The sequence below is a fragment of the Gopherus evgoodei genome, chromosome 7 (assembly GCF_007399415.2).
Source record: "Gopherus evgoodei ecotype Sinaloan lineage chromosome 7, rGopEvg1_v1.p, whole genome shotgun sequence".
NCBI lineage: Eukaryota > Metazoa > Chordata > Testudines > Testudinidae > Gopherus > Gopherus evgoodei.
This window is the reverse complement of record NC_044328.1, coordinates 66,277,306-66,297,394: the sequence shown is the minus strand read 5'-3', so window position 1 is coordinate 66,297,394 and position 20,089 is coordinate 66,277,306. Positions and strand designations below refer to the sequence as shown.

General features: G+C 41.9%; 1 protein-coding gene across 1 annotated transcript in view; it reads left to right on the top strand.

The window, feature by feature from the left end:
• The window catches only part of ADK (adenosine kinase), a 637,433-nt gene that overhangs the window by 549,778 nt on the left and 67,566 nt on the right, over positions 1–20,089 (top strand). Inside the window, exon 9 of the mRNA XM_030569565.1 lies at positions 8,299–8,413. Within this exon, the coding sequence (XP_030425425.1) occupies positions 8,299–8,413 (115 nt within the window). The remainder of the gene's footprint in view (positions 1–8,298; positions 8,414–20,089) is intronic.

Genomic DNA, 20,089 nt, shown 5'->3' with positions numbered 1-20,089 from the left:
CTGGTCTTTCAACCAATTGTGCACCCATCTTATAGTAATTTCTTCTAGACCACATTTCTTTAGTTTGCTTTTGAGAATGTCATGTGGGACTCAGTCAAAAACCTTCCCAAAATCAAGATATATCACATCTACTGCTTCCCCCTTATCCACTAGACCATTAACTCTGTCAAAAAAGAAATATAGATTATTTTGACATAATTTGTTTTTGAGGAATGCATGCTAGCTATTCCTTATAACCCTACTACCGTCCAGGTGCTTACAAGTTGATTGTTTAATAATTTGTGCCAGGTATCAAAATTAGGATGGCTGGTCTATAGTTCCCTGAGTCCTCTTTGTTCCACCTTTTAAAGATAGATACTATGTTTGCTCTTCTTCGGTCTTCTGGGACCTCACCCATCCCCCAGGAAAACAGAGTAGCTAGTGATTCTGAGATTTCTTCAGCTAGTTCCTTATGTACCTTCTGATGAATTTCATCAGGAGCTGCCAACTTAAATACATCTAATTTATCTAAATATTATTTAACCTGTTCTTTCCCTATTTTGGCTTACATTCTTTCCCCCTTGTTAATATTAATTAACCTTTTTAGTAAAGACTGAAGCAAAATAGGCATTAAGCAGTGCAGCTTTCTTGATGTCAGTTATTAGCTCTCCTTCCCTACTAAGTAGAGGACCTACCCTGTGCGCTGTCTTTCTCTTGCTCCTAATATATTAAAAAAACTTCTTATTGCCTTTTATGTCCCTTGCTAGGCGTAACTCATTTTGTGCCTTAGCTTTTCTGATTTTGTTCCTACATGCTTCGTTCCTATATATTGTTGAGTACTTGATTTAAATGACAGTCCTGCTAAGAACTTAAAATTAAGATACTTTATTTAAAAGTTTCACAAGGGTGATTTAGCACTGGAAATGAGTTATAACTAGAGTTTTTCATATCTACTGCATTTTTAGCTGCAAATTGTTAAAGCAGCTTTATACTTTTAGGACTTGTATTAGACAAAATGCTTCTTTAAATATATATTCAATTGCATGTCTGTAAAGATTTTAAAGGACTAGGTTTAAAGAAAGAGAAAACACAATTTAGTCAGTTTCAATAAAATTATACTTTTACATGGAAATATCCGGTTGCTTTGTGCCAGAGATAGAGGAAGATCTTTAGCTCTGTGATAAAAATCACAAAAATGCTGCTAAGAAAGATCACATTTGAAGGACTCTTTGGATGTACTCCAGCTCCAGTTCATTGAGTTAAGTGGTCTTCTGTCTCACTTGAAGGAAATATCAATGAGTTTTCATCCACCAATGCATTCTAAGGCTACCATTTCCTGCCTTTATCTCCTGCCCCACATTCAGCTATATTAACTGTAGGTGGAACTTGACCTCTAATGTATGGCTTCCTCCAGTAGCACATCAATACCTGCTTACTGCATGAATTTTTTGTTGAGTGCACTGCTAAATGAGTAGTGTGTACTCCTTTTGAAGTCAATGCTTCATCCGCAGCAATGCGTTACAAGGTGTGCATAGCCACAAGTTCTTGTCCCAAGCTTACTCTCAGGCCTGGTTCTACATGAAGTAGTATAAGGTACTGCTTCCAAGAAACCTGCCTTGCAATAGATCGGTTTTCAAGTAAGTTAAATGGAGAATTAGAATGTTATACCAGGCTTTGTGGGTTAGTCTTGTGTAATGGCTGATAGCTTTCTGCTAATTTTATCTAGGGATTTAGGAAGTACCATTTTACCATCATAGAAAACTTAGGGCTCAGTTCTAATCTTAAAGCTATATGTGAAAAGCATATATAGTAAAATAGGATAATATGTGTGTAACAGGGAAGCCACCTCCTGAGCTCCCCCTTTTGACCTGAAGTCACTCTGCTGGACCCTGCCTCCGTTTCCCGTCTTTGGGGTCTATGAATAACTCCACACAGTCTGTCTGATCCAGTAACATTATCACAAAGTTCCAAAAAAACAAATACCCAAACTCTTCTACCCAGCCTAAGCTGGGCACAGGCTTTCTACCTCGAGGGACTCCCTTTCTGCTCTCTGAGCATATGGAGAAGATACATGACTTGGCCTGCTTTCTTTGCCGTCTGAAATGAAAGACAAAAAGATCCACAACTCCTTTCCCTGGGCACCACCGCAGGAGGCTCTCTTACCCTGCAGCTTTGGTCTGCAGTTGCCCCAGTGACTGATCACACGCCTCTGTTTTCCTTTCCAGAGTCCTGATTTAGTCATGACTCGCTTCAATCTTTCTACTTGACTAATCAAATTAGTTATTTCACAGTTGGGCTGGGACCTTTATAAGGGCCATAAGGACTAGTAGCCGCCTTCACACACAACTGTTGATCTCTTAGAATACTGCAAACCTCAAAAAAAAAATCCCAAACCATTACTTTAGATGTATTGGACCAAATTCAGCCTTGATGTTTGTGGGCACAACTCCATTAATTTCAATGGATTTAAGCCTGCTTAAGCCAGGTCTGAACTAGTCCCATTATATTTAATGTACATATATTCAGGGATAAAGAATTGGAGGCTTTCTTTGACCAACTGTGGGAGGTTTCAACTCAATGTACCTGTTATTCAGCATATCTGACATATGTTTCTGAAGTGCAGTATGTTCTCCTTACTTGATTAAGTAAATGAAGCCTGTGAGCCTCCTCAGATGCCTTATTCAATAGGGAACTGCCTGCCCCTGTGTGATTTTTATATCTCCCTAGCTAAGTCAGAGCCAAATCCAAATGTAAAATCCAGCATTTGGAGGCATCATGTGGAATTATGACACTCTTTTGGATACCTTGGGACGATAAAGCAATGATATGTTTGCACTCACCCATATATGTAAGGGAGTAAGGGATTCAGAACAGTGCTCTGGATAAGAATTCAAATATAATCCAATGCAAAGTACCAGTAAAAGTAGGAAATAATCTTTGTTACAGGTATTTCAAAATAATATGTATGGAATAATTTTGCTGAATAGAAATTACTTATACAAACTTGAAGGAAGGTACCATCTTAGAGGGACTTGAAAGGAATGCCTCAGCTGAAACCCTCACTTATCATTTGTCTTTCACGTCACTGAACCACGTGACACAAAATACCACAACCGCACTTCAAAATATAGCAGTGTATAATGGTCAGACTAAGCTAGACTATGGAGAGGTGAAAGGACTTTCCCACATTAAAATTACAAGCATCTTCTGTTATAAGGCCCCATTTTAGTTCCCCTCTCATTCCCAATAACTTTGGTGTGGAAAATTAATTTGGCCTGAAAATTAACTGGTTTATTCTCAAGGAAAAAGATAATGTCCAATTTTATTCAAAGGTTGCAGAAGCAGTTACAGGACACTAAATTACCCTGGTTTGAAATTCTGACTTTTGTACAATGTTTTTTTGTTTCTGTGTAACTCAAAGACAGCTTATTACTCCTATTTCTAGCTTCCCATATAGTTAGATCTACTTGAAAACTTGTGTTTTATCTTACTGTCTTTCATTTCCTCCTTTACCTTCATCCTCAACTAATCTTTTTTCCCTAGGGTCCTTCCTCTCTGCTTTCAAGGACACCCTTGTAATCTCTCACCCTGAAGAAATTCTCTCTTGATCACACCATTTTCTCAAACTATAGCCAGTCATTCTCATTTCCTTTGGCTCTAAAGTCTGAGCAAGTTCATTTATTCCAAATGTGTTCAAATTCTCTGAATCCTTCATCCTCTTTACTATGAGCTCTCTAACGATTGTCACTAGGGGCCACCTCCTAGTTAAATCTAATAGCCTCTTTTCTAGCTTTATTTTCCTTGAGCTCTCTGATGCTTTATTCTCTCCTCTTTCGTGGCTCTCTTCATGATCTCTAAAGGTTCAGGATTTAGATAAAAACATCTAGTAGTTTGGATACTTGTCTCAACCAATGTAGGCCTGCTATTCTCTGGCCCCAAACATCTCCTATCCACCATTTACTGTTATCTTCTTAAGGAGAGGTACTATAGCATCTTTACAGGAGAAGAGCAGGCCCAGTTCCTTCTCTGGCATCTTCATGGTTCATCTCATCCTTCTTTTCCTGGAGAATAGTGCAGTGTGGTCTTTCTGTCTTCCTCCCCTCAACCAGGAGAGATGTGGGACTCCTCCCATTTGTTTTTTCTGGTAGGGAAGTTTATCTTTCAGTCTCTGTGTTCCCTTTTCACAATGTCCCTGCATGTCACCATGCATCTCTCCTCTCGTTGAGTTAGGCCAACCACCACCTCTTTTCTCTCTCCATATTTATCTTTTATACATTAAGAGGAGCTGGCAGGGCAGAAGCAGCCACTGCTTGTCTGGTTGCCTTCTTACTGCCTCATATGCTTTCTGCTCTGGATCATTTTTGGATACTCCAGCAGACAGCAGCTATTGTAAGAAGTTTGGGGAGCAAAAGCAGCTAAAGACCTTCCACCCACTCAGGATGGCATAGTCTACTAGTAAGAGGCCATTTTTAAAAATTATGTAACCTTCCTGGGACATTGACAGGGACTATAAACATCCAGAACTAGATTTCAAAAACACAGGGTAGCCCTGACCAAAATAATGCAGTTGACAAGTATGTAGTAGTAATTTTTAGTTATGATCCTGGTCTCAATTTTGCCCACAACAATCATTTAGGAAGTTAGTTCTGAATTAGAAAGCCAGGACAAGACATATGATAACACCTGCAAAAACTCAGACAGTTATATAGTCGTGTAAGCATAAATGGTAAAACAGAATGGAAACTATCAGCCTGCCCTCTCCCGCTTCCCCCCACTCCCCACCCCCAGTAAGGGAATCAAAATCTGGCCTAAAATTATTTAGACTACTCAATACTAAGAAACTAAACAGACTTGTTTAGCCTAACAAAAAGAAGGTTGAGGGGAGATATGATTTCTCTCTATAAATAAATCAGAGCGATAAATACCCGGGGAGGGAGAGGAGTCATTTAAGTTAAGCACCATTGTGGACACAAGAACAAGTGGATATAAATTGGCCGTCAACAAGTTTAGGCTCAAAATTAGAAATTAGTTTCTAACCATCAGAGGAGTGAAGTTCTGGAACAGCCTTCCAAGGGAAACAGTGGGGACAAAAAACCTAACTGGCTTCAAGACTGAACTTGATAAGTTTATGGAGGGGGTGGTATGGTGAGACTGCCTACATTGTCATGTAGCTGATCTATGATTGCTAGCAGCAAATATTTCCAATGCCTGGTGATGGGACGGGCTCCGAGGTACTACTGAGTGTTGTTTCCCAGATGTTTGGCTGCTGAGTCTTGTCCACATGCTCAGGGTCTAACTGATCGCCATATTTGGGGTCAGGAAGGAATTTTTCCCTGGGTCAGATTGGCAGACAATTAGTGTAAATGGTAGAGTCTCTGTAACTTGGAGTCTTTAGACCATGAATTGAGAACGTTAGTCACTCAAACAGAGGGTAAGGGTCTGTTACAGGAGTGGGTGGGTGAGGTTCTTTGGCCTGTGACATAGAGGAGTGGGTGACGTAGAGAAGTGGGTGGGTGAGGTTCTGTGGCCTGTGACGTAGAGAGCTCAGACTAGATGATCATGATGATCCTTTCTGGCCTTAAAGTCTTTGAGTCTAAGGATATAGACAACTTTGAAGAATCTAACAAATCTGAGTGAAATTAAATTCATTATTGATGTACAAGATAATGAACATAGTAAGTTATAATTTGAAATACTCGTGCATTGCTAGATTCTAAATTAACTGTAACCACTCAAGTAAAAGTCTTGAGGGAGCCACTGTGGACAGCTCTATGAAAACTGCTGCTCAATATACAGTGGTAGTTTAAAATAAATAAATTAAAAGATAGAATAAAGAATGGGGCAGAAAATGATACTGAAAATATTATAATGATATTACATTAACAAACAGTCTAGCCTCACCAAACTTTGGGAGTTAAATTCTAGTCACTTCCATATAAAGGCAGATAAGAAAGCCTGAGACTGTTTAGTTTAGCGAGGATATAAATAGGTTTTGGCAGAATTCCGTTTTTATTTTCTTATCATTTTAATGGCTAATATTGATTAGTTTAAGCATTGTTTTATTTTTCTTAATTAAAATTTTCACAATTGCTTTAAATTTTAGGGCTTCAAGCATTTTTTTAATTTTTATCAATTTAAATTTTCACAGTTGCTGAAAATTATTTGGAGGGATTGTCAGATAGTATATGTTGATATTCAAAAACTTAAAGCTTTATAAATGTTAAAATACAAATTGTCAACATCACATGTCAAAATATACAAAGTACATAAGAACGACCATAAGGTCAAACCAGTGGTCCATCTAGCGTAGTGTCCTGGCTTCTGAAAGCAGCCAGTGCCAGGTGAGTCAGAGAAAATGAACAGAACAGGCAATCATTAAGTGATTCATCCCCTATGATCCACTCCCAACTTCTGGCAATCAGAGGCTAGGGACACCAAGAGCATGTATCCTTGACCATTTTGGCTAATACCCATTGATGGATCTATCCTTCATTAACTCATCTAATTTTTTTTTGAAGTCCGTTATAGTTTTGTCCTTCACAACATCTTCTGGCAATGAGTTCCACAGGTGACTGTGCATTGTGTGAAGAAGTACTTCCTTTGTTTGTTTTAAACCTGCTGCCTATTAATTTGTTGCATTATCCCCGGTGCTTGAGTTATGTGAAGTAAATAACACTTCCTTATTTACTTTCTCCATATCATTCATGATTTTATAATAAATATACTGTATAGTATAGTACATACCCTTAAACCAAACTCTAATAAGTTCTAAAGCAGCATTTTTCTTACTTTGCCTACCTGTAAATTTCTATTATTATTAATGGCAATATCTTTTCATTGGTTTGTATGTGTCAAAGTTAGAATCAGGACTCACAGTTTGTCAGACCACTCTGTTTTATTAGCGCAGCGCTCCGCCAGTAACACCCAGATAATGTGAGCACCATGCAAGACACAAACTATCTTATTTATACAGATAAAAGGGCGAGCACTTAACAAGATAACAAAGGAAGCAGAATCTGATAAGTTTACCTGGGCTAGGCATGCATATCTTATTTCCTTACTAACTATTACCGATCCTCTGTTAATGTTTCGCCATTAGCACCCTTGTTTATGCCTAATGTTTCTTTTCCTGGCACCTGTATTTCAACATTTCTTATTTCTGCTTAAAGGTACATGCAACATTTCTTTAATCCATTCTTATTTTTACAATTTAATTCATTCTACTTTCACATATGTGTATGGTGAAATTGACATTTTCCGATAGAAATTTAATCCTTGCATACCTAGATATAAATAAGAAGAGAGATAATGAATGGCACAGAGAAAGCATGTTCGTTTTGTTATTGATGCTCTCATAATTTAGATACAAAGTGGCATTCTGTGAAATTGAAAGGCAACATATTTTGTAACTGATGAAAGGAAATACTTTTAACACATTAACTGGTGGAATTCATTGACTTAGAATATCTTTGAGACCAAAAGCTCAGTACTATAGCATTAAAAAAATGATTAGACCGTTATGTGGATAATGAGAACATTTACATTAGATAAGATTTTAAAAAATAGGAATAGAAACTCTTGTGCTTCAGCCCGTAGGACAACCGCCAACAGATGGGATTAGGAAGGATTCCTAAAGGCTGGTCATTCCATAATTGTCAGTTACTGGGTTTCTTGCATCTAAGTGAAGCATTTTATACTGGCCACTATCAGAGATAGGATACTGGAATGGATGGACCAGTAGTCTGATTCAATTTGGCAATTTCTATGTTCCTACATATATACAATATGGTGTGGAGATTTGTAGTCCCTTGAAAGTGTTTAGAGAAACAGCAAGAGCCTGATTCTCCTTGAAGTGCGCTGGTATAAATCAGCCGTAATTCCACTGAATCAGTGCTGTTACACCAGTGTAAAACCGCTGTATGTTGGAAGAGGATCAAGCCCTGAGCTTTTCTGAGTTATTCTCTTTCTCATTTATATTTAATTTTATGGAGGATAAGGTTAGAATTTAGCCAAAGCACGGAAAATCAATAGAAATTGCCAATCAAGAAATGCTGTGTAATTCTTTCATTAGGCTCTGCATTATAGCAATTGGTATAGCTCCAGTATCGCTTCCAAGATTATAGCCAATGGCCTCTTGATACTACATAAACCTTTAAGAGAATGAAGTATTCTTCCTCTTAAAAATCTTTCTCAACAGATAGTACAGTCTATTTTATTATCTAATCGTAAGAGGATAAATCTTTGATCTGCTAATAAAGTCCTAATGTTTCACATCTCTGCTGTCCTGGTTACAAGAATTTTTTCTCTTTCTATTAATAGACGGAAGATATTAAAGAGATAGCCCAGAAGACACAAGCCCTGCCAAAGGTGAACCCTAACAGGCAACGAATTGTAGTCTTCACCCAAGGGAAAGAGGACACTATAATGGCTACAGGTACCTTTTTTAAGCTGTATTGTTATAAAGAATATATATGTATTAAAACATGTATTAGTTTTACAATTAATCACTGTCAAATTGTATTCAAAGTACTTGTCTTTCCCTGGTTTTATCTTAATGAATGTTTCTCATATTTTTAACCTCTGAATTGTCCTAACTGTCAGAAGTTATTATTTCACAGGAATGTCTAACAGCTTAGTTATGGATATCTTAAGTAACTTTTATAACATAGATCTAAAACATTTCTCCAATTGGTTTTACTCTGCTTTTTATGACTTCAGATTTTATCTGCAGAGACATCTTTGCTGCAGACAAGAACATGCTATACTTGTTGGGAACAGCTGCTGCAACAGTACAGTACATTTAAGCAATTGTGAAAATGAGGAAGTGAAATCCAGCACTAAGTGAATTTCTAGTCTCTTGCTTTGAACAGAAAGTCTCACTTCTAGCTTTTCTCAGCTGCCTGCTCTTCCATTCTCAAAGGAATAGGTGGAAAAAGGTGTTCTAGCTGGGAGATGAGTGGCTTCTGCTGTTTGAAATAATGATATGGAACACCCAGATTTAAGCATTACAAACATAACTGCCTGCCTTTTAGCAGGCGCTTTAATTTGTCCACCTATACTTCCTAGATTAAATAATACAATTACTGCCACATGCTATTGCAAGTCATTTTAGTCATTAGTTCCTGCACAAGGTAAGATATTAATTAAGGGCCTGGTTCTCTTAGATATTGAATGCCTCCTGTGAAGCTAGGACTGCAGGATCGGGCTCCAAGTAAATATGTCACTACCTTACAGCTTGTTCTTAGGATAAATCTAAATTATTTCTGTTTTTTAGATTATTTCTTCCCATAATTTGTTTGCTACAAACTGCTTTCAAACAACACCGGTTCAGAGTTGGATATGTCTGTCTTATCTTTCAAGCATAACAGTTTTGCTTCTGGAAAATCACTGCAGTATTTGAACGGTCCATATGGAGATGCTCCACTTGAGCTCTGTATGGTTGGCTGAGAAATAGCAGTAAAAATGTTTTTATACATGAGTTAGTAATAATGGTGATAAACCTAAATCTGACATATAACCCTCCTTTACTCTTATTTAATTTTCACTGTGTATTTATTTTATTCTTTAAACTGGAGTTGTTAACAAATCCATTAATCCATTCTTTGATATTTTTACAACTGGGAGCTTATTTGAGAACTGACACTTGCTAATCTTAGCTGTTTGTTCCCTATGAAAATTAACTTAAATTAGAGAATGCACTTCGTATGCATGATAAATGCAAGATGGATAGAGAGGGTATGCAGTGGTGTCAGCTACAAAAGCAAACATGATAAATGTTAAGGCAGTTTTGAGCCCTGGGATAAACTATTCAATGCACAAGCATAGCTGAATCTCTTTGCTATGTTGTTATTCATGGCAGCCAAATAAATGTCAATAATAAAAGAGAATTAAAGATTTTCATTTCCCAGAGGCAGTCCTCTAATACAGCTTGATCTTTCATTTCATTTGTAATTCGTTCTCATGTCAGGATGCAATCATTTGCCAGGCTCTGTGTGTCATGTTAAGTCATTTAGTAATGATTAAGAACATAAAAATGCTTGGCCTGTGGGGCAATTCTCAAAAGAGATACCAATTTGTTATTGTTCCCCCACCCCACTGCCGTCCTTGAATATGGATCAGCCTTTTCCCACCGCCTAGCTTTAAACTACTAATGAAGGTTAGAACAAAATTGTGTCCCTTGATTTAGCATATAGTGGCACCACAGAATGGCATAGGGCAGTGCGAACACAGTTATTCCAACACTAATTAGGGCTCGTTGTGTTTTAAACCCTGCATTGTACAGTGTTTCTAAAAGATCATTGGAAAGATTGCTGCACTGAACAATATCTGAGTGTACAAATAAAGCCTCTCTTCTTTCCTGCATAAAAGACAATTAATACCTGTTCACAGGGGCCAGTTGTGGTGCAGTTTATTCTAATGCCCTTCTGAAGAGATCAGATATTCAGGAAGAGTTTGGTCAGAGGTTATAAGAATACTTGCAAGGAAAAGGAGGCAGTTAGCCAGCCATGGGTTGGAACATGCTAGTGGAGAGCTCCTACTTTAGACTGCAATTAAATAACCTTTGTCAGGTTTTGACCAGCTGAGCATGACAAAAGGAATTTCCTGGTTACTAAGTCAAAGAAAGATGCCTAAAAACAATATAAACATGAACGAAATAATTTCTCCCACACTATCTTCGGGTTTCAGAATCCATGCAACAGACTTTGCTACTTCTGTCCCTTCTTCCCTTGCTGCCAGTTATTGAACAGATCACTTCAAGTGTCCTTGAATTCTCTTTATGCCAACATGGGAAAAATTTACCACCTTCATCCACAGGAGCTTTGGGGGGCACCTGCTAACAGTTCTAGTCTCCTTTGCCACAATGGACTCCAGCTGCCAGGCTGGCAGGAGAAATTGCAGGGAAATTTTTGTTGAGCTCTGGCCTGCAGCATGCTCAGGGCATTGTGTGCTGGTGAAGCAGACTGAATTGAGATGCCAGCCTCTAACAACACTCTAATGAGCAGGTGCAAATGACAATTTTCATAGGCTTCTCACTTGGCTGTCATATGGTTGCATATTCCTGAGGGACAACAAAAGGTGTATCTCTCTGTTGCAAGGGGGAACAACTCCACCAAATTTCACATTTGCTCCAAAGCCTGGAGCTTCTCAGCATGATGACTGTAAGAATGAACCTTGGTAAAACACCACTTTTCCTCCTAACATTCTCAGAAACAACTGAACCATTTTTGCTGAAACTTTCAAAGGAAAAAAAGATAGCCTGAGGCAGGCATCTGGCACAGGAAAAATGTCAGCCAAAACGGCTTCAAGTTAGGCAAAGTTATAAGCAACTGAACACAGGGATTTAGGGATTGTGTTTTTGAAAGTGTTAGGCAACCGTAACTCCAGGTATTACTGCAAGCTTTCCTGCATAAAAACAAGACATTCGGTGATACCTTTCAGTATTGAGCCCATTATGAAAAGCAGACCGAAATGAAAGCAGAAAGTTGAATAAACAAAATGGTGGCCTCTAGAAAAACAAAGTTGTTCATAGTCACTGTTTGCTGTTCATAAATAGTAAAGGTTGGAGATATACAAATGACTTTACTAGGTATTTCTGTGAAGGTAATTGTGCAACGTGTTTTGGGTTTATTATCATAAATATTTGTGGGAATGGTTTGATGTTTTTTCAACATTGAGTTTATTTGAAAGTTCTCCCACTTGAGAACAGGTGAGGAAATGCTCTTGATTTAGTTGAGATATCAGATTGCATCCATTAATATATAGTTGAGTAATTGTTTGTACATACTATCATATGAGCTAGTGGCAGTGAATCCCGACAGTTAAAATGTCCAAGTTGCCTCATTTTGCTAACGCGGGTATTGATCCAGAATATGCCTGATTCAATCAAAATGAGCCTTTTAGTTGTTGCCCAAAGGAAGCTTTGCAGCTGTGTAGGTTGCCTTATTGACTGAAGAAAAGAAATGCTACCTTATATATTTAGCAGAGGTCTCTTTCCAGGGGGCAACTATCAGACCTCTCTCAACCTAATCAATATATATGAGAAGGGTGCTCTTGGAAATGATGCTCAGCGAGTCCCACGATATCCTAATGCAGGGGAAGGACTTGGTAGTGACCGCTGACCACATGCACTTCTTGCTCGAGACCTATGCCAGTGAGCAACCTGCACAATAGCTGCCTGAAGTGCTTGCGGGAAGCTCACACAAAGGACCAGTGCCAGATTTGCAGGGAGTTCAAGCCTAGGGTGAAGAAGGATAGGGAGGCAAGGCTGAAATTCCTGCTGATGGAGGCAGCCCTCAGGCCACCATTGGAGTCATCCCTGTCTGACTCAGTGCTGCAACTTCAGTGAGAAGCGCACCTCCAGATTTAGCATAATACTGGCACCAGTATCCCTCTCCTGTACTGAGGAAGAAATACAAAACTTCCAGAGCCCCGACCAGGGGGAGATCTTCACTCTCGAAGTCTGGTAAGAGGAGCAAGAAGGGGTCGTGGAGATTACACCTGAAACCTCCAGATCAGAGCCTAAATTGGCTCAGTCAGCTCCAGTGCCACAACGAGCAATGTCAAGACCAATGCTGCAAGTGGCACCATCAACTTCTTCAGCACCAAGACAAGAGACCATCTCAGTGCGGACTACTCCAGAGGAGTTTGCAGTGGCAAGAAATCTATCTCTCAGTGCCTGTTTCCTTCCTTACATGAGTCTGATCCCTCAGCACCACTGCCCTTTCCACCAGAGATTCAAACTCCGATACCCAGTTGGCTGCTTCTTGGACAGGCAGGCCTCAGTCCCATCCAAGGGCAAACCAGCAATGATGGCATCGCTCTGCCCATTGCCAGGCTCTTTGCACCAGTCCCCAGCCCTGACTGGATCAGCCCCACCATGCTCAGATAGCCCACCTGGGTTCTCTACGGTTTCAGGGTCTTTCGCCCTCAAAGGACTTAGCTTTACATATCAGTGTCAGAGAACTGAAAGCTGTCAAACTGTTATGCCAAGTTTTCTATTGCTGATCAGGGGAAACAGGCTGTTAGTTCTCACAGACAACATGGTAGCAATGTTTTACCTCAACAAGCAGGGGGAAGCCTGCTCTTCTCCTCTCTGTCAAGACATAACTCTACCCTGGGAGCTCTGCAATGCCAACACGATAGAGCTAGAAGCATCTTACTTGCCAGGGTACAGAATGACCTAGCAAACCACCTGAGCAGATCATTTATGAGTTGTTTCTTCGCTCAGGTGTGGTTAGATAAATAATCCAGTGCTGGGGGTTTCCCCAAGTAGACCTGTTTGGGACACAGTCCAAGAAAAAGTGTCAGCAATTCTGCTACCTAGGGAATCACACCAAGGTTCTATTAATAGATGCCTTTTCACTGATGTGGTCAGGTAGGCTCTTTTATGTTTTCTCCCAGTTCTGCATATTCATAAGTTAGGACTAAAAAAGACAGGACTGCGCCAAAGTCAGACTTGCAGCCTGCACATGGGCCCATCAGCACTGGTTCTCCACCTTCCTGGAGCTATCAGTGACACTTCCAATTTCACTTCCGGTAGACTTGAACCTAATCTCTCAGGATCATGGTCACCTACTCCACCCAAACCTACAATCCCTTCACTTAACTATGTGGATGCTTCATGGCTAGATGCTAGAGAATAGACCTGATCAAAAGATGTTCAAGAGAGCCTGCTAAATAGTAAAAAGCCTTCTACAAGAGCTACTTATTTATCTAAAATGGAAACATTTTTCCATATGATCTTACCAGGACAGAATGTGTCTGACCAGTTCTTCTGTTAAACGTATTCTGGACTACTACTTACACCTGAAACACCAAGGTTTAGCAGTTCATTCAATCAAGGTACATCTGGCAGCTACTTCAGCATTCCACCCTAAAATGGACAGTGACTCTATTTTGTCCAATCCATAAGGTTTTTTTAAAGGCTTAGTTAAATTATACCAATTGGTGCAAAACTCCATTTCCCCCTGGGATCTACACTTAGTATTGTCAAGACTTATGGATTCCCTGATTGAACTGTTGGCTTCCTGCTCTCTGCTGCATCTGTCAATGAAGGTGAAATTTTTGGTGGCCATTGCCTCTGTCATAAGAGTAGGGGAGCTGCAGGCATTAATTTTGGGACCTCCATACGTGATCCCTTTTAAGGACACAGTTTACCTACCTCCTCATCCAAAGTTTATCCCAAAGGTGTTTTTTTTCTTTCCACATCAACCAGAAAGTTTATTTGCCGGTATTTTATCCAAAGCCACATATGAGCAGGGAAGAAGAGCAATTCCATAACTTGGACATCAGTAGAGCCTTAATGTTTTACCTAGAGAGAGCCAGGCTCTTTTGTAAATCCTCCCAGCTGGTCATAGCAGTGACGGACAGAATAAAAAGTCAATCAGTGTCCATCCAGAGGATTTCTTTCTGGATCACATCCTGTATAAGCACATGCTATGACCTGGCTTACGTTGCTCTACCTGACAGAGTCACAGCTCATTCAGTAAGCATCAGCAGCCTTTCTGGCACAAGTTCCAATTGCAGATGTTTATAGAGTGGCAACGTGGTTCTTGGTTCACACATTTGCTTCCCACTATGCCGTGGCTCAAGATTCCAGAGACATAGCTAGGATTGGACAAGTTGTTTTCCAATCTTTATTGAAATATACACCGATCCCACCTTCTGTTCTTATAGCCTGTGAGTCACCAAGAGTGGAATGCACGTTGCAATCACCCGAACAAGAAGAAATGGTTACTAGCCTGTTCTGTAACTGTTGTTCTTCGAGATGTGTTGTACATGTCCATTCCATGACCTTCTCTCCTGCCCCTCTACGTTGGAGTTCCAGCAAGAAGGAACTGAGGGGGGGCTAGTGGCAGCTCTGCATGCAGGTATAAAAGGCAGTGTTGCGCAGCAGGTGTAGGAGTTCTTGCCTCCCAACAGATACCACGAAGAGAAAAAGTTTCCAACACCAGAAGTGGAATGCACATGTGTAACACATCTTGAAGCACAATTACAGAACAGGTTAGTAACCATTTTTTGTCAGCTCTCCCAAATTTATGGAGTATTATTTTTATTATTTTGTTGGTATTATTGTAGTGCCTAGGAGCCTCAATCATGGACCAGGCCCCCCTTGCACTAGGTGCTGTACAAACATGGAACAAACAAGACTGTTCAAGGTGATTTGGGCTCTTGCTACAAGACCCAACTATGCTCAGTTACAGAGAGTTCTGTTAAATGCTACCTGATAGTGTGGAGCTTTCAGCTTCTCCTCAAACCCCAAAATTCTAAGTAAGTGTGTGTGTCCCCACCAGCCCCACATCTGCCTGTCCTTCAGCTCAGCAATTAATTATGTGTGTTCCCCATCCCTATCATCAACTTCGATTGCCAGCCACACATCAGTACAATTCTACCCCTCCTAGAACTCCAGAGTTTTTCATTCCCCTCTCCCAGATCTGGGGGGTCAGTAGGGGTGGGTCCTCTTTTTGTTCCAAGGCCTGATATTAGAGAACTGACCTATTTTTCACAAGAGAGGAAAAGGGAGCAGAGGCATCCTAAGTGACTGATCTCTCTGTCTGTCCCCTCCCCTGTTGTGAAAATGGTATCCTCTGTTCCTTCTTCCCTTCTCCTCTACCCAAAACTTCTCTCTGCTCCTGATGGGTAGGGGAGGGCTTCCTGGAGCTGCTCTGGTTGGCTGCTCTTCCCCAGGAGGCAGGGTAGTTGGCCAGTCAGAGGAGGGTTTTCCCTTGGCAAGGCTATAAATTACATGAAGGTTGGAGTTTCTTGTAGCATCACCAGACTGGTTCCAGCAGCATTAAAATTGAGTTACTTACAATAAATTCATGAGGTTCCAGCACTATGGTACGGATCTCGCCAAGACTCTCCAGTTCTTGAGAATCACACTCCAGGTCCTTCACAATACCAGTGCTGCCAACATTCTCGATTCCTTTGCAAATAACACATTTTGGCAGGGGCTGGAGCTCATTTGGCAATAATGAGTAGTTCCAGCTTCTTCACAGATTTCAGCCCTGCCTGGGGGCCGAAAGGGGGGAGAGTGTAGTGTAGTTATAATCAGTGAGTCTTTTCTGATTGGTTGGAGTACTTTCTAGTTTACTCATAGTTATTACTGGTTATGCTTATTTTGTATTTCTCTTGCTTTTCAGGCTTAAATGAGTTCCTGCAGAAATAATTTTATTTTTAAATTAAAAGTAATAGCAGTAACTGAGTAGTTCTTTGAAATCATGGTTACAAATTGAGATTTAATTAAAGTGACATATTTGTAAATGTTTTTGATGTGTAATTATAGCTTATAAGAGGTTATTCTTCAAAAAATCCATCATAAATCATATAAATGTCTGGGACACAGGGTTCTGCGAAGGCACATAAGTATTAGGGATGTAAAATATTAAATGGTTAACCAGTAAGTATTGGTCTTACAGTTAACCCACCCTAACTGTTAACCCCCAGCCCCGGGCTAGCCAGAGCAGCCCCATCCACACCACTTACCCCAGCTCTGGGCTGGCCGACTCCAGCCACAGCCACGTCGGCCAGCTGACCCCAGCCCCGGACTGTGACAGCTGGAGCAGCCCCATCCCAGCCCCCTCCCTTTAATCGGTTAACCGGTTAAATGATATAATTTTAATCGTTTACACAGTTAACTTTTAAAATGATATTTACATCCCTAATCAGTACTAACTGGATCTCCTGTCACATGTCATGCCTAAGTAGTTATTTTCCCATTAGTATGACAGCAGACTTACATCTAGATTCATGTGCTCTCCACCTAATAACTTGCTTGGTAAAAGACTAGAAGGAATTTTACTTCTCAGCCAATAAATGGAAAAGGTGGTGGGGGCTCTTTAGAAAACACATCTACATAAATTCTCTCTTCAGCTGTATCCAATACTAAATTTATGATTGATTTGGTTTATTTCTCTAACACCTAAAGTCCTTGTAGGTTCCTTCTCACATCCAGTCAAGAGCCCGTGGAGCAATACTCCAGGATTTTTTAAAAAAATATCTGATTTGCTTCTGCACATATTTGTACATTGTGGGACAGCTAATGTAAAATGGCCTAGCTTCATTGAAGTCAATGGAACAAGGCCTAAATACATCAGCTGCAGGACTTGGTACCACCTCTTGTAGTTGAATAGTAAAAATAACTCTGAGTTTATTAAAGATTCTATAACACATTCAGCTTGAGGAAATACATGATGCTTGCTTAAATGGAATTTTTTTCCTGCTGATGCACAATTGGCTATATATATTCTGTGTAATATATTTGTTTGTTTTGCCTTCCTCTAAAGCATCAGAGATTGGCTGTAGCTGGAGATGGATCACTAGACAGGATTGACTGGTACTATGAAGTACTACTGAGAATCCTTTTTCTAGATGTCTAGCTGGTGTGTTTTGCTCACATACTTAAGCTCAATGTTACTGATAGATTTGGGGTCAGGAAAGAATTTTCCCCCAGATCACACTGTCTGGGACCTTGGGGGATTTTCACCTTCGTCTGCAGCATGGTGTGTGGCTCACCTGTTGGCAGGGTCGGCTCCAGGCACCAACGCAGGAAGCAGGTGCTTGGGGCAGCCAATGGAAGGGGCAGCACGTCCAGCTTTTTGGCAGCAATTTGGCGGCGGGTCCCTCAGTCCCTCTTGGAGGGAAGGACCGGCCACCGAATTGCTGCCAAAGAATGAAGCAGCGCGTTAGAGCTGCTGCCGAAGTGCCGCCAATTGCGGCTTTTATTTGTTTTTGTTTTTTTCCCTGCCACTTGGGGCAGCAAGAAAGCTGTTGGGATCATCTGGGCATATCTCACCTAATCAATTCCCTGACTTTGCAGGGGCCTTGGGCTTTGCTGGCACCTTGGTTTCCCCCATTCTCTCCCAGAGGTATACAGGTTAATCTCCTGAGTACTGAAATGCTTTAGTCCAAACTAAGGTCTTTGGGATTACATAAGAGGCATCTGAATGAAAATTGATGGCCTGTGATATAGAGGAAATCAGACTAGATGATCTAATGGTCTAGCTTAAACTCTATGAAACATCTATAAAACTGTGAAATTCCCCCTGCAATTCCACTGGATGTGTTATTCTTCACTTCCTGTCCTAAAATGGTTGCTTATCGTTCTTACTTATAAACTGCCATAAAGCTTACTAGAGCTTTAGACAGGTCCTTCCTCAAGCATCTTACAATTTAAGGTCCATCGCTCAAGAAGTTTACAGTCGACATCGGATGGTTCTTCTTCGAGTGCTTGCTCATATCAATTCCAATGAGGTGTGCGCGCGCTGCGTGCACGTTAGTAGGAAGATTTTTACCCTAGCAACACTCGGTGGAATGACGCCGCTATGGCGCTGGATATATACCCCTGCCGACCCAACCACCCCTCAGTTCCTTCTTACTGCCCATGTCAGTCGTTGGAACAGTGGAGTGCGGTTTTACTGACCTCCACCTCCCTAGCTGCTCGTAGTTCTCTAGTTACTTTTGTATATATAGTTCAACGTTATATAGTTATAGTTAATTTTTATCGTTCATGGTTAGTGTTATAGTTAAGAGTGGTTCGGGGATTAGCCCCTTCCCCGCAACTGGTGCCGGGGCCCATGCCCAATTCATGGGGTTTCAGACCGTGCTCAGCCTGTCACAAGCTGATGCCAACAGGAGATCCACACGACTCCTGTCTTAAGTGCCTCGAGGAATCTCACTTGGCAGATAAGTGTCGTATTTGCAAGGCTTTTAAGCCGAGAACAAAAAAGGAGCGGGACTTTTGGCTAAAAAAACTCTTCATGTAGGCAGCTCTTACCCCTCAGCCGTCGGCACAGAGCGCTGGTCAATCAGTGGGCAGAAGCACCTCCTCGGCACCGGACCGTGCCGGTACTGCCAAGGTCTCTCGGCCCCGGCCGTCGCCGGCACCAAAGTCGACTCAGCACCGCTCCCTCTCCCCGAGGTCGAGAAAGCCTAAGACTCCTGCTGCTTGCGTGCCACTTGCACCGCAGCCAGAGAGCTCATCTAAGTCGGATCGCCCAGCACCGACACCTGCCGCGGCACTGACGTCGGCACCGTCGATTCCGGTCCAACAAGGGCCGTCGAGTCCGCTGCCTGTCAGCTCCCCAGCGTGAGCCGTGGTTGAGCTTACTATTCCATCCACGCTGGAGACATACTCAACGGTGAGGGATCTGATTGCCATGACAGAGTCGACGCTGCCTCAACCCCCGACACCGCCAGTGCGGGTAATACAGTCTATCGGCAAGCCTGCCTTGATAAGACCATCTTCTGTCGGCACAGCAGAGCGGCACCGTTCACGATCACGGTCCCGCAGACGTTCTAGGTCCCGTCGGCGCTCCCGCTTCCGATGTCGCTCGCAGTCCCGACACCGTTCTTCTCCTCGGTACCGGTCACACTCATAGCACCATTCAGTATCCCGTTCGCCGGCCCACTACTCTCGGCACTACTCCAGCTCCCGGCACCACTCCAGGCACCGTGACTCCCGTAGCCACTCCTGATGTCGAGCCTTGATATCTCGGTCGACCTCCTTTCACCGCTCCGGTCACAGGTCCCAATCTCGTTCCCAGTACCGGTATGCCTCCTAGTACCGGTCCCCGGTGCCGAGTAGAACAAGGTCCGCTAGAGACAGAGACTCTGCCCAGGGCTTTTCAGCCCCTCCATGGCCATCCAGACATGCATGAGTGTCGTCCCACGCGGACAGCCCTTATGCACAGGACCGCGATTCCGATGTGCCACCAGAATCTTCCAAGAGACCCAGACCCAGGACCAAGGCCCCCATCAGTGGTCTTTCTGGACAACTTGGGTATTCCACCAGGCCCAAGGCCTACCAGTAGTTCCGTCCCGCTCTGTCCCATCAGAGCACTGAATGCCAGAGGTGACAGTTAGCCATCCTCCTCCGACTGCTACGGAGGAAGCCCGAGGTCATCCACCGGACTCCCAGGTTCCACTGAAGCAGGAGGTCACCCAAGAGCAAGAGGCCACAGAGGACCTGCTCGTCCCCTGCATCTCCTCTTCCTCTTCTCCAGATGAGGCGATGGCAGGAACATCCTCCTCGGGCCCTCCTCCAATCGACCTGAGAGCCCATCAGAACCTCCTGAGGAGGGTAGCACTCAATATGAACCTCCAGATAGAG